The 13,570-nt window shown below is 44.3% G+C and overlaps 1 protein-coding gene across 9 annotated transcripts in view; it reads right to left on the reverse strand.

Annotated features, from left to right (window-relative positions):
- Positions 1-13,570, reverse strand: part of MAP4K4 (mitogen-activated protein kinase kinase kinase kinase 4) — a 182,545-nt gene that overhangs the window by 78,883 nt on the left and 90,092 nt on the right. For all 9 annotated transcript variants that reach the window (XM_075057469.1, XM_075057464.1, XM_075057466.1 and 6 more), the window contains exon 3: positions 11,081-11,137. In XM_075057469.1, coding sequence (XP_074913570.1) covers positions 11,081-11,137 — 57 coding nt within the window. The remainder of the gene's footprint in view (positions 1-11,080; positions 11,138-13,570) is intronic.

The following is a 13,570-nucleotide window of genomic DNA, read 5'->3' on the forward strand; positions in this document are numbered from 1 at the left end:
TCTCAAGGGAGAAGTAAATAGAAAATAGGGAAAACCTGTAGACACCTATATCATGAAGAAGCACTGCTATCACAACAGGATGCCACCTCCTTTCTTTCCTGCCAGTGGGAGAACTCCTCTCCTGAATTTATATGCGTGTTTATTTGTTTGTTTTCATTTGTAGGCATGGGAAAGAGAACATGTTTGCATTTACATGCTGATCCATCCATTTTTACAAGAACAGTGCAAACTCTAACAATTGGTGTTGCCAATTGTTAGAGTCAAGACTAGGCTAGGTACATTTCCCAAACTCTTTTAACCAGAATTGAGGAGAAGCAGCAATTCTCAGACAGGAACCAACATCACCCTTGGGGACTCAAATTTGAGTGGAGACTTGTTTGACGATGGAGCCCCCTCTGATCTATAAATCAGTGCAACTCTATCATTTTATAATTGACTCAAGGCTTTACATTTGAACAAATTGTTGCAAAGGGGCATAGCCAGAGAAGCAAAAAGAAAAATTCAGCGAGAAAAACAACTAACTCATTTATAAAAACGGGTTTGTCTCCCAGGCTCAAAGAGAGGAAACGCCAATAAATGCTAGAGAAAAGGCCGCCGAGGTAAAATATGCAAGAGACAAATAAAACCCTCCTTAATGGTGCTGCCTCTGCATCACTGTTTCCACAGCAGTGACTCACGGCTGCCTGGCCGCCCGCAGCCCTAGCCGGGAGGACAGGTTAGTGCAAGGGGAGCCAAGCAGCCAGCCACAGGGATGCTCGCTCTCCCTGCTGCCTGTGGTCTCTTTGTCCAATTACATTTCCATTCGGTAAAATATTCCACATAAGAAAATGATTTTCAGGAATCATGGACACTCTCCTTTCTTGCTCTTGGACGCAGAGCCAAGGTGTTTTGCCAGGCCGGTAACAGCTATCTGAAGGTCTGTGGGCTGCTGCATTTACACTAAGATTTCCACTTAGTTCTTACCAGCTCTAGAATCAAACACTAAAATTCAGTTCAGGGAGAAGGAGCTACAGTGGAAAATATCCCTGCTCTGGTGAAACACTGCAGAAACACCTCATACACCAACCAACATGCAAAAAACTGAAAGTTCATTTCTGGAACTGACCCCTCCACTAGGCAGAGAGAGGGACACTTGTGAAGGCCCCCACCATACTGCAGAACTAGGTGCAAAACCAAGCAGGCTGTTGAATTCTCACCACGCCTTTTGCACCAGTGATGTGCTGGGTAAAGAAACTACCATTTTACCTGGTGGACGCGAGGCAAAACACAACACCAATGTGCTTGCCCTCCACGCAGGAACAGTAGCTGCTTCTGCTGCTAACTCGCTCACTTCTCACAGACACACCTTTCAGATCAAAACATTTGAGAAATAAAGCCTGACATGAAAAAAATCAACAGGGAATCATCAGAACAAAAAGATGCCTCCTTGGCCAGACTTCCATCTGTCTAATCATGCTTGAAGCAGGGTCTTACTAAGAGAGACAGAAAGGACAGGAGAGCAAAACTAAACTGTGCTTATTATGAAGCACCAATCTTTGCAATTTAATGACAACACCTTTGCACTTTTATTTAGTGGTAGAAAATGTTCTCTGCCAGAGAGGCTACACAAAGCACATTCAGTGGGCTTTAATCCCTTTTGGATTAAACCTATCTAGAGGAATGTACACAGGCCCCTTGCTGGAAAGGACTTGAGATGCTTCTAGGCTCAGGAGACAGGCAGCATCTTCTCCTACACTGATCAACTGCACTAGTTTGCACAGCATCTTCAAGGCTCTTTTAACACTTAGCTCAGCCATGTGCTTCCCATTGCATATTTAAGAGATTGGGCACAGGGGGAGAAGAACGCTTTCCTGTTAGGCACAAGGGGAGTGTTCGTCGTGGTTACAAGTCAGCTTAGAGTACAATGAATTCCCAAGTCCTTGAGCATTAGCACTTGCGGCCATAATCTCTAGATTTAGGAGCTGGGCTTTAAGACTGTATTTTAGCCAACAACTCCCTATGCAATCACTCAAGCTGTGTGTTGCAAAAGGAGCACAGTCGAGGGACTTAGAGCAAACATTTTTGTCTCATTAAATGTTGGTGAATAACGTTGTTATTTTATATTTATATAGACATAGGCACATCTTAAGAAAGAGAAAGAGGCAGAGAGAGATCATGCAGGATAATCTCAAATGTACAATACTATTTGTGGACCTGTAAACTAAAGAAAGAACCAGAGGGAGATTTTAAAATGCTTAGAAGTAGTTTGCATGTGCTACCACGCACACATTCCTATAGCTGCAGCACTCACTTGAAAGTCAAGCATCAGAACTTTTTCTTTAAAAACAAAACAAAACAAAACCAAAAAACAGACTAATCTACTTCCCCCTCCTCATTTACTGCAAAACAGTGGCCAGCTGACTGATAACGGACAGTGGCCAAGGTCTGCCTACCATTCCCAAAGCAGAGGCTATAAATTTCAGCCTCTCCCTTCTCCGCACAGCCTGCCAGTTTGCACATAACTTGTTGGGACTTTGTATCTTTGGAATTTCTCCTCCTCATTAAACTTGGCCAAAGTTGGCCAGCAGATCCAAAAGGTATTTGGTGGAAAAGAAGGCAGGACACATGCACTATCACCAAGAAGCCTCATTTCCTTAGGAAGTCAAGATAAAAATACGGAATGTTGCAGCAAAAACAGGAGTAGCCCACAGGCAGGTGCGGTTTATGAAACTACAATTAAACACAGTCAAGAATGATTACATTTCAAGCAGATATATCCCCTTTAACATAAACAGAAAATTAATTCTCCTGTCTTTGATCCTAATGCCCAAGCCAGATTTTAAAGTGCACCTCTGAAAGACAGCAGCTCATACTGGACCTGGGAACTCTTTCTTGCCTCTTCAGGCAGGAGGAATACAACTGCAGACCTGGGTTCAGCCTAGATACTTGCTAAAATGAAAGCACAATGCTCTGTCACAATCCTCGTTGGTTTTACTCTGCCCAAACTGGCAAGAGCACACATGCTCTAACACTGTATTGACAGGGTTGCCTTGTTTTCCTTGAGTAGATGGTATGTCTGATTCACCAGGGGTAAATTGAGCTGTGCTCTGTGTCCGACAGAAATGATACAAAATACAGCCCCATACTTTTTGCTATTACCTGCACACAAACGTTTATGTTTCCCAACAGAACTCCAGTCTCCTCAGACAGCTCGAACAAACAGAGCTCAGCACTCAGGAAGGCACAAACACTCCGCTCAGCTCAGAAGAAATGCTCCATCACTAGAACTTGCGCCTGCTATTATTGCTCAAATTTGCGTCGGTGCAGCTATGACCAGTAGGTTAAATATCACGATTGTGAAAGCATCAGCACACTACCCACACTGAGCCTTCACCACTGTTAGTATTAGAGTGCAGATTTCCCTAAAGACGCTCGCAGTCATTCATATACATATGAAATCACATTGCTAACAGCAGGCCTCCAGATGACTGCAGGTACCAAGTCTAAGGACTGAAGAAAAATAGGCACAGGATTACAGTTAAATGCGTAACTATTGCCCATTTGGACTGATAAACAATGCCCAAAAGCTGAAATTCAAGCACCTGTCTTACTCATTACAACAATGGTAACAGACGTCAGTAGCTCACCTAGATGACTTATCCTTTCCTTCTGAGTGTGTCAATGCAGTTGCACCATCAGACCAAAGGAAAGAAATTTTTAAAGAAAAAGTCCAGACTTGTCCAAAGAGCTCAAGACTTGCAGAGAAATCTTTTTAATATGCAATCCTGTCCTTCCACCAATGGAAGTCAGGTATAGCCTACACAGCCTTCTAGTTTCCATTATGCTCCAGTATTAAACATGTGCTTTCGCATACTGACGAGCAGTAACAGATCTCAGTGCCACAGCTCAGGAGCATATCCTGAGCATCATCTGTTATGCTACAGTGGAGTGTTACCTGGTTCTCTTACAGCCAGGTAGGTAAAATTTTAAAGCTGCCTCCCTAAAACAAGGACATTCCTCTGCACTCCAAACTACAGCAAAGTTCCCTTTATGTGGCCATAAATTCAGCTTGTGTAATCTAAACTGCATTACAATTTACAGAGCACTGGCAAAACATTTTCTGCTAAACAGGACAAAAATGTTGCCCATCAAACCCGGCATAAGCACACAGATGAGGAGAAGGCAGAGGCAACACAGCTTTCTTTGCACTTTCTTAACACAGTGATCCACGATCAGCCTTGAGTATGAAGCCATCTCCTGGCCTCAGCTGAAAAGCCATGCAACAGGAATACTACTAAACGAGCATCACGAAGCCTTCACAGTCAAAGCTCTTTTGCTGTTGACAGATAATAAATGCTGGTGAAGCAGCAATGGTGCCCTCAAGGATCTTCATGGCAAAAGGAAAACATCTGTTTCTTCAAGCCTTGAAACAGTCAGGTTCCAAAACAAGCATGTTAAAATATATAGAGAGCTACACCCGCAAGGACAACTGACAATAGGCTGTGCATGCAAACAGTCTTCCATTCAGGTGGAAATCTTGCACTAAGAAGAAACCATATGCTGAAAAAAGCAGACAGAGAAACAAGGATGTATGAATGTTTTACATCTCTTTTTTTCTCTCCTCGTTGCCAATTTTCCCCCAACCACACAGTATCAGCGTGAAGTTGCTCTTTGCTGGGACATAGCAACACAGAGCTGTGGTGCTTGACACCAGCTCTCTCCAGTCAACCCATATTGCATATTATTTCCAAAGCCGCTTGGTAACAGCCACGACTTTCTGCCCTGACCTCAAACCGCACGTGGAGCTCCCTATTCAACCTCCCTCTTACAGCCGCATCAAACCTGACATCCTCCCCTTCCCAAATAAGCTTTTCCAGCCTGACAGTCTTGCTAACCACCCCCAGGACTTGGATGAAGAGTGAAAGTTTGCCCTTTATCCAAACTGGTGCCAGCACTGCTCCAGGAAAGTTTCTTGAATCACATCCAAAAATCGCAGATCTGACTCAGGCCGGGTGTTAGATGCATTTTCCTTGCTGGGAGATAAAGTCACTGCTCCTTGTATGGCTGTAAGGACAAAAGGCTCTCCAGAGTTAAATGTCGCTCTACTCTTTGAGGACTATGTGCTGGCAGGCTAAGCACTGCTCTGCCACCCAAGGACAGGGGTCTTGCGACATGTCTGACACCGTGAGCCCCCCTGCAAGGCCCTATGCACAGCCCTCACCCTGAAGATGGACAGGACCACCTCCGCCCGACCCGAACAGGGGGTCTTGCAGAAAAATGGGCAGCAGAGCTGATGGGGGCTGCAGCAGAGCCCGGTCCCACACCAGCCAGCACTGCAGGGCTGAGCCTCCCAGCATCGGGAACGTGGTAAAGGCTGGGGAGGAACTGTGCCAGGCTGCTGGGCGAGGGCATGCAGCAGAGGTAGGTACAGAATCTCAAATTAAGGAGGGAAACAGTCAATTATACAAATGCTCTGCAGCTCAAAAAAGGCTGCCCTGCTGGCTGCAACACTATTGCAGCTCTTTTTGACCTCCTCCCAAACTAGACATTACAGCTCAAGGGACCACTCTGTCCAGCTCTGTTTTCCCCTGAACTGTAACAGAAAGTTCCTAGCAGCCTTTTTTTCCTTTCTTCTTTGTTTTTGACCTAATACCACGAATAGATCAGAGGTTAATCAGCTTCAGAAGAGACCGGACAGCAGGGCTGTCCACAATGTAAATACCTTTCCTATTTATTTCTTTTCCACAGAACGATTCTTTGTTTTGCCAGGTAACTGTTTAACGAAAGACTACAAAATTTTGTACAGACTAGTAGTAAGCAACCTCACATTTGAGGGACAAGCAAGCAGGGTGCCAGTACTCCCCATGGGAACAATCTGGATTTTTAGGTCCCTGATCCATCTTCCCCAATTCATATCAAGAGGAAGGGACATGGCAAAGGCTTTTGGTAACTCTACTGGCTTCAGGTTTGCTTTGGCTAACTTCGCAGTAAGTACAGCCGTGGACTGGTATGTAAGTCCTTTATCAGGCAGCTGCACTAAGCCAGGTAAAGCCAGGGGAAGCAGTGCAGTCATGTCTCCACACTAAAAAGCCAGCCCATCTTTAGCTTCTCGAGACTGGCTTGGCTCAGTTTTGTTTGCACAGTGCAGTGAGGATCTGCATTTCCCAGTATTCGAGAGTGAGGCATCAACTTTTTAATTTTTTTTCCCTCCAAACAGATCAAAATCCACAGACTGCCTTTGGGTTTTCATGAGAAAAAGAAAAAGCATATAAAAGTTAGGGCAAACTTCTGGTGGTTTGTATTTTTCTTTTCCCCTCATTTTGTCTGCCTGCATGTGTGGGAACACACACACATTTTTATTTATCTGCAGTCTTTCTGCAGACTGCTTTTGGGATGTCTTACAGACGATGGATAGATCATCCACATGATCGCAGTTTATAACACCACATAGGCCATAAGATACAGACTCACAAGAATCAAAGTGACTTGCCTACTGCAACAGAAAAAAGCAGTCAGCAGAGTCGGAAAGATGGCAATGAATAATTCGGGTAACCTTTCCTGTCTAGGTACGGGAGATGTGCCACGTTTCTCTGCAGGCCTGGAGGTTTTGGTTTGGGGTTGTTAATTTTTCTGCAGAGCACATACAGAAAGGGCAAGACAGGCAAGCACTAAAAGCAATCCAGCTTCTTTCATAAATCAGCAGGATACAGTATCCAGTTGTTTACTTAGCATAATTTTACACAGACTAGACTGGACAAGTCATGAAACACTGGGCACAAGAGCTGAGAAATGCTGCTATTAAAAAGGCATGCGGAAAACTTTCCCAAGGGATGCCAAGAGTGTGTGTGGGAAGAGGTAGGAGGAAGAAGCAGCAGCGTCAGGGGTTATAACAAACAGAAAAGAAGCGATTATGTTTTTCCATCAAGATCAGTTACTAAACCTTTCAAAGAGAAAAGCATCCCTGGAAGGGGAACACAGGAGTGACACTGGAAACAACCATGCAGCTGCAAAGAAAACCTCCAAAAGAGTTAAGCAGAGTCAAGCCATCTGTTTAGGGTGTAATGCAAGTTAACAGCTTAGATGCAGACAGATTTGCCAAATAAGCTTTGCTAAGGTTTTAAATGTTATTTGCTTCACAAGAAAATGGATTCTTCTAACTAAACGGTGACTGCCAAATCTTACAGTATACTTGTGTCGCATCTGATAACATCAGTCATGGCTCACTTGGTATGCTACAGTGCTGCACACCAGTAGGCAGCAAGGAGCTCATGGAAACCTAACAGCATGGTCAGGGAGTGGAAGGGGTCAACATGGACGGAACACCACCTTCTCCAAAACAATGCCCCAAAAGGAACAGAGATCCTACAATAAAAAGATTAAAGACAGGCTAGAGGAATCTCTCAAAGAACACCTCCCCCCCCACAACATGTGTGCAGCCTGAGATTCATCCTACATATGTACATTTTGGAAAATAATTTTTAAAGCATGTATACGCTGATAGCTCGTATTGTTCCCCTTTTACGGTCATTGGGTTCATTCCAACAACAGAATAGCTTTTAATTGATGAGGACTGGTGGGGTTTTGTTTTTATTTGTTCTATTCTCCAGTAAAATTTTTTCACCCTACATGCGCTCCAGCTTCGCCCCCTGAAAGTGAAAACAGGACCTACATATGCACCATTCTGTAGGAAGACTTACAGATCTTTACATCTTACAGATCCTTTAGTGCTGTAGATGTAAAGATCTATAAAGATCCACAAAATCTTCTAGATCTTTTCTTAATTTGTTTAGAGAGGAGGAAAGTGGAAGAGACAGGAAAGTTTTATGCACATCAACACCCCCCCAACGTTTCAGGCAGCAGTACTAACTAGTCATAATATATTCAAAGATCAAGCTGATATCTTCAGCCCACCTCCTCTTTTCTCATCCTTACCACCATTCTTTTCAAAATTAAAATCTGAAGAGAAAACCACAAGAAAAGCTGAGAAGGATGAAGAGCATTTCCACAGCGCCATGTACATTACAGAGCTGTAATGTTTCTTCCAACGTCTCTAGTCGGCAGTTATACTACCTCGTTTTCTTCATGCCAACCCAAACTTTTTAAGGAAAGCCTTCACTGACTTTGACATCCCTCCTGTTCGGGTGATCAAAGCTTTACAGCCCAGAACTGATGTAACCTCGCTGATCCTGAGCAATGTTTGAATTGCAGAATTAGGGCCTTGAAAACTGAAAATTTGGGGTGTGCCCACAGCGCGTGCCAACACATTAGGCTTTCTAATTTGTTAAGCATTTGGCAAAGCAAGCAGTGGATCAGAGATATCCCAGAAGAAACAAAGTCTTGTGTCTGTTCTCAACGCAGCTTAGACAAACAGATATCCTCCACAGCACTGCTTCTATTTAAGCAGAAAGGCATAACACTGCCAGTAAAACACACACAGAGGCACAAATCACCTAGAGCTTCAGCAGCTGCTCATCAAAAACCTCACAATTTCAGTTTTGTGGAAGTTTCCACTCAAGCTCTTTCCCCCTAGGCACGGACACAGTTAGTGTTACCATTAGCCTACAAGAGTAGTTCATCTAGCTGGAGCTCTTGAAGCAGGCAGAGAAGGTAAAGTTGAGGCTGTGGTTCCTTCAGCATTTCTTTTGGGGCAGTGCTGAGGGTGGCAGTCACTGCCCCTTCTGTCCCCACGTTCTCTCCTCCCACCATCCCCATGAGCTGTGGTGAGCTAGAACCAGGATGGAGCTGCACGATCCACCAGCAAAAGGAGGCGTTCATGAAACCATCCCTTGCGGAACTGAAGCCATGGGGCTTGACGATTCGGCCATCTCTGACAGCAACGTCCATTTGAGCTACTGTCCCTTCTCCCCCATGGCCGTCGGCGGCTGTTTTCCAATCTCATGCCACCTTCTTCATAGCGACGGCACAACTGTTTGTAATGTCATGCGCTAAACTAGATCAACGAACCGATCCAGGTTATAAATAACCAGGAGAAAGAGAGGAGTGAGGGTATTTTTAACCTGGAACTGGGGCCTGTTCACTGATCCAGGTCACCATCTGGCCCCAGGGCAGTTGTGCCGGCACAAGTGTTGGGAAACAGGCAAGGAACCAGCGAGCAAGAGTGGACGGGAATAACCTACGGCCACATCTGCCGCTAAGAAAATGGTACATGCAATGTTATCACCCATGCCTGGTGTTAAAAAGTGGAGCTGGCTTAGCACAACTTGGAAGAATTTACACCACTTTTTTAGCCTCTGCAGGCTCATTACTTCAAAGCGAAAACACACGAGGTCCAATGGTAGGAACAACACTTTTAAGCTGCATGGGGCTAACATCTCCAAACTCCTTTCTCTGACTGCCCTTCATCCCCTAAAAAAGCATGAGCTTGTGAGATAAAAGATAGACAGTGCCAATATACAACTAGCTTTTCAAAACCAGCCAAAAATCACTGAAAGTTTCAAAACATAAGCCATCTCCCGCAACATGAGCTCAGCCATACTACAGACAGCATTTTTCAATTGCTTTCCTTATGCTGTGCAACCTCTCCATTACAACTGTTTGTGATTAATATATGCTATTAAAAACAGAGGGAGTGTGCAGTACAGCCAATCTTAATGTTATGGAAGAAGCCTTCACTGTGCACAGTCCAGCAAGCTGTCCTGTGAAAAACTGCTGCACAAATGGAAAGGTTTGCTGTGCAAAGAACATTCACTGTGTGTCAATGCACCTTCATTCTTCTCTGGTTCGTCTGCTTGTTAACTGCAGCAAAAAAGCATTGTCTCCTCATGAAGGCAGCCTTTGAAAATCTCTAGCTGAAAATTGATTTTTATCAGGCCATCTTACAAAGCAAGAATGTCTAGCTCTTGGCAGACATAACAGCTTAAGTTAGAGAGTGGCAGTCACACTGCCCATCGATCACAAGGAGATTCAGAGATATGACTGAAGTCCTATCAGTCGACCTAAGCCTGCCTTGTTTTCCTCCCTCTCCTGCCTGTTTACCCATTACACCCCAGCCACTCACCTAGGAGCTTGTGTCCAAGGCCATTTTTACTTGTTGGCACTTATACGCACCCATAAAAATATAAACCATTTTGCAGCAACACCCTTGTAGGAGTTTTGTTTAATAGAACCAGCTTGCCAAGGACCCCCTGCTCTGTACAACACACGTGCATTAACATAATTTTTCCCCTAATACCTATATAAAATTGAGGAGTTCAGAAAAACAAAGACGCTTGGTTTGAAGAGGCATAACCTCTCTTCAGAAATGCAATATCAGTCAAGCGTTGCAGATATCACACAGGAGGATCTCATTTGATTTTAAATCTGAAGCTGTTTTGTTAATTTGTGGCTGTAACTCTATAAAATACAAATGGAATCAACAGGGAAAAACCCATGCTTTTCCTGATCTGTTTTGAAGACTTAATTTAAACTGATTGCTTTTTGAACAGCATAAACTGCAAGACATCTAAGGATTCAAATATAGGCATATATTTTTTTATTTCTTTGGCTGGGCTAATTTCCCATCTTTCCCATCTAAAGCTCCACAGTAAATCCCCCTGGGTCAGTTACAACTACTACTTTACAATGCTGAATTCTGCCAGCAATCTGCATAATGTTCCTGCAGATGTTTCTGCTTTCAGGCTTCTTGGAACTTTATTGGACCCATTCCTTTGAATAAACGTATACCCTTTGTAGGCTGCAAATGTACCAGGGAAATGAGTGCCCTCTACGTCAAGCAGCCTAGTCGCCTTCTTTTTCAGTAAAAGCAAGATGCCACACTTAAGAGAAAAAAATGAGAAGCAGGGCATCTGACTTTTTTTCTTCCCCTCTTCTGAGAATTTTCTGAAAAGGGAATGCTACGTGTGGTCAATACACCCTGGGAACAGTCAAAGCAATTTGTGAAGGCCAGAGGCCCCGGCACACAAGGGCCCAGAAATCTCGTAAAGGGCAGATGGGCTCAAGAGGTCAGGTCTTGCAAACAGAAAGCAAACGTTCACAAGCAAGGACCATGCCCTTCAACAGAAATACGAGGCAAGACATATGCCATCTCTCATTATTAAATTTTACCCATATTGCTAATAAAGCAGAATGTTCCTCTACTCACCTCAGTAACGTCCATGACTTTGATGGCTGCCAGCTGACCTGTTTTGACATGCCGACCCTGAAAAAAAGAGAGAACCGTCAGCACTGGCATCTCACCCATCCCTTCAGCATACACAGAGCAAAACATTCAGACCAGAGCTCCAGCCGCTGGGTTTTGCCCCAACTGTGCTGGACTCTTCTGATGCTTCATATGAAAAAACAACAAATACTCTAGATGGCTAAAAGAAAAAAAGTTTCTTTTTAAAATGTTCTTATACAAATCTTGGACTCCATTTCTTGTTCTCCACATTAAAAGGATGATTATCAAGATTAAGCACAGACGGATTACATTCACAGCTTCCCTTCTGTTTACTTTAGCAAAGCTCATAGTCAGTAATGATAGTTTATTAACATGCCAGAACAGTTAAACTCCACATATTGCATATTTTTTGTCTATGCACCAGTGCCTGGTATCTGGGTGACATTATTACTAGGTAAACGCAAGCATGCTTAGGGGGTTGCAAAAGGACATTTCTCTTTGTTTTGGTCTTCACTAGTAAAAAAAAAGTGAAGTTTCTTCAAGTGATGCAGAAGAAAACCTGCAATCGCTCTCTTTGCCTGTCTCACGATAGCTAGACAAGAACAAGACGTTGTCTCCCTTCAGCTACGCCACCATAAGGGTACGGTTTCTCAGTACAGCTGGAGCTGAATTAATAGATCCCAGCTCCTGCAGCAGGGAGCTCCTACCCTTCCTTCCCCTGCCTCCCTCCAGCCTCCTGTCACACATTTCTCCCGGGAGCACTGAGCTCCTTCTGGCACAACTCGGATCATATGATAAGCTGATTGAGATCACTAAAATGGCAGAAAGTTAGCCGAGAAAAAGCAAACTGCGGGGTGGGGCGGGGGATTGCAGATCAGGAAATTAAAGTGGTTTGCTCCGCAGTCAGAGCAGAGCCGGAGCTGGCGGGAGGCGGATCGCGGGGCTGGGAGGGAGGCAGGCAGCCCCACCGCCTCTCCAGCCACCCTGGGCTGTAACTCGCCTCAGCTGACTTCTGACAAAACCCCTTTTCTCTCCAGTGTATCTTTGCACGAGGTGGGGCCATATCAAGTAGCTGTTGTCTATTTTTTTTTCTGAACAGGCACTTAGAAATGGTCCTAGTATTGGTATTTTCCAGCTCTCCACTTAACACCCTGCAGTCTGCCCCAAGACTTCCAGTCGAACAGCCTGGTCTCCCAACGCCTTTCCCAAGCATTATCCCAAAGGCTCTTCTCTGAATCAGTCAAGCTCTTCAACAAGAGTTATGCCCACTACACTTCTTCACTTTTATCACAAATAATGATAAAAACCACAACAAAGCTTATCACTAAAGTCACAGTTCCTTTACCTTTCTCATCACCAACTTCTAAGTTTCCTAGGCAGAAACCTATACGTAGCAACCACTATAGCTGATGGACATCAACAGTATTTTTTTTTTCCTGGACTAACTTCTTAATCTCTTTCCAGATTCTTTCGAGACTGGCACCCTAGAACTGAAGCACCCCAAACCACTAATCTCTTTGGAGAAATCTTGACCCCTTCCCACCTTATGATGCCCTTCATGGAGGTAACGGCCAGGCATTGCTGGTGCATGAGAAAGGACAAAATGCTGCAGAATTCACAGCCTCCGCTTTCTTTAACAACTCTTATTGTGCTGCGCTCCCCCCTTATTAACCAATCCACATGCTTTCTATAAATAAATTACTGTACTCAGGCTTCTGCCGGCTCTGTAAACTCTCTTTATTGCATGCATTTCTTTTTACAGCTTGGTCTCAAGGTGGTTTCGATTTTGAAACAAAGTTAGGGTCATAACATGTGTGCAGTGGCCAAGATTGACCTCATCCTGACCTTACTACTTCTTGAACCAAAGCCTTTCAGCAAGCCCAGGAGAGATGCAACTCCAGTTTCCCACCCTGGACCTCTGCCTAATGACAAAAGCCTGTGGGCTTCTCCTCAAGACTTACCATCCCACCAAGGGAGGAAGGGAAAACGTTTTACACCAAGGTGCAAAAATGCCTCCTCTCAGCTCTGCCCTTATTTTCCACAGCTCTGTGGAAGGAACTAAAAGGCCCAAGGATGTTGGGAAGCACAGTTTGAGGTACAAAAAGAATATGCTAAAGATAAGAGAGGAACAAGGACATCTCAGAGGAAAAAAGCCCACAGCACTAAGAAGGACTGATGAAGAAGAAACTTTTTAAAAAACAGTGAAATATGGTTCACCATTCATTCTGCAGCAAAGCAGGGATGCTAAAATGGTGGCAGAACATACTCCAAGCAGAAAAAGTGGCACACGGAAGAGCGAAGTAGCAAGACATCCGCAGGATGCCACATATTTTATGGAAAGTTTGTTCCATTAGTCTTTTTAAATCTATGAACTACTGGTGGGCTTGCTATTTCCACAGAGAAGCCTGAAATTTCCCAGGGCTCAGCTTCACAGCTTTTCTCAAGACAACATGCCTCCCTGTGAGACTGGCC

Source organism: Buteo buteo, chromosome 25 (genome assembly GCF_964188355.1).
Source record: "Buteo buteo chromosome 25, bButBut1.hap1.1, whole genome shotgun sequence".
In the NCBI taxonomy this organism is placed as follows: domain Eukaryota; kingdom Metazoa; phylum Chordata; class Aves; order Accipitriformes; family Accipitridae; genus Buteo; species Buteo buteo.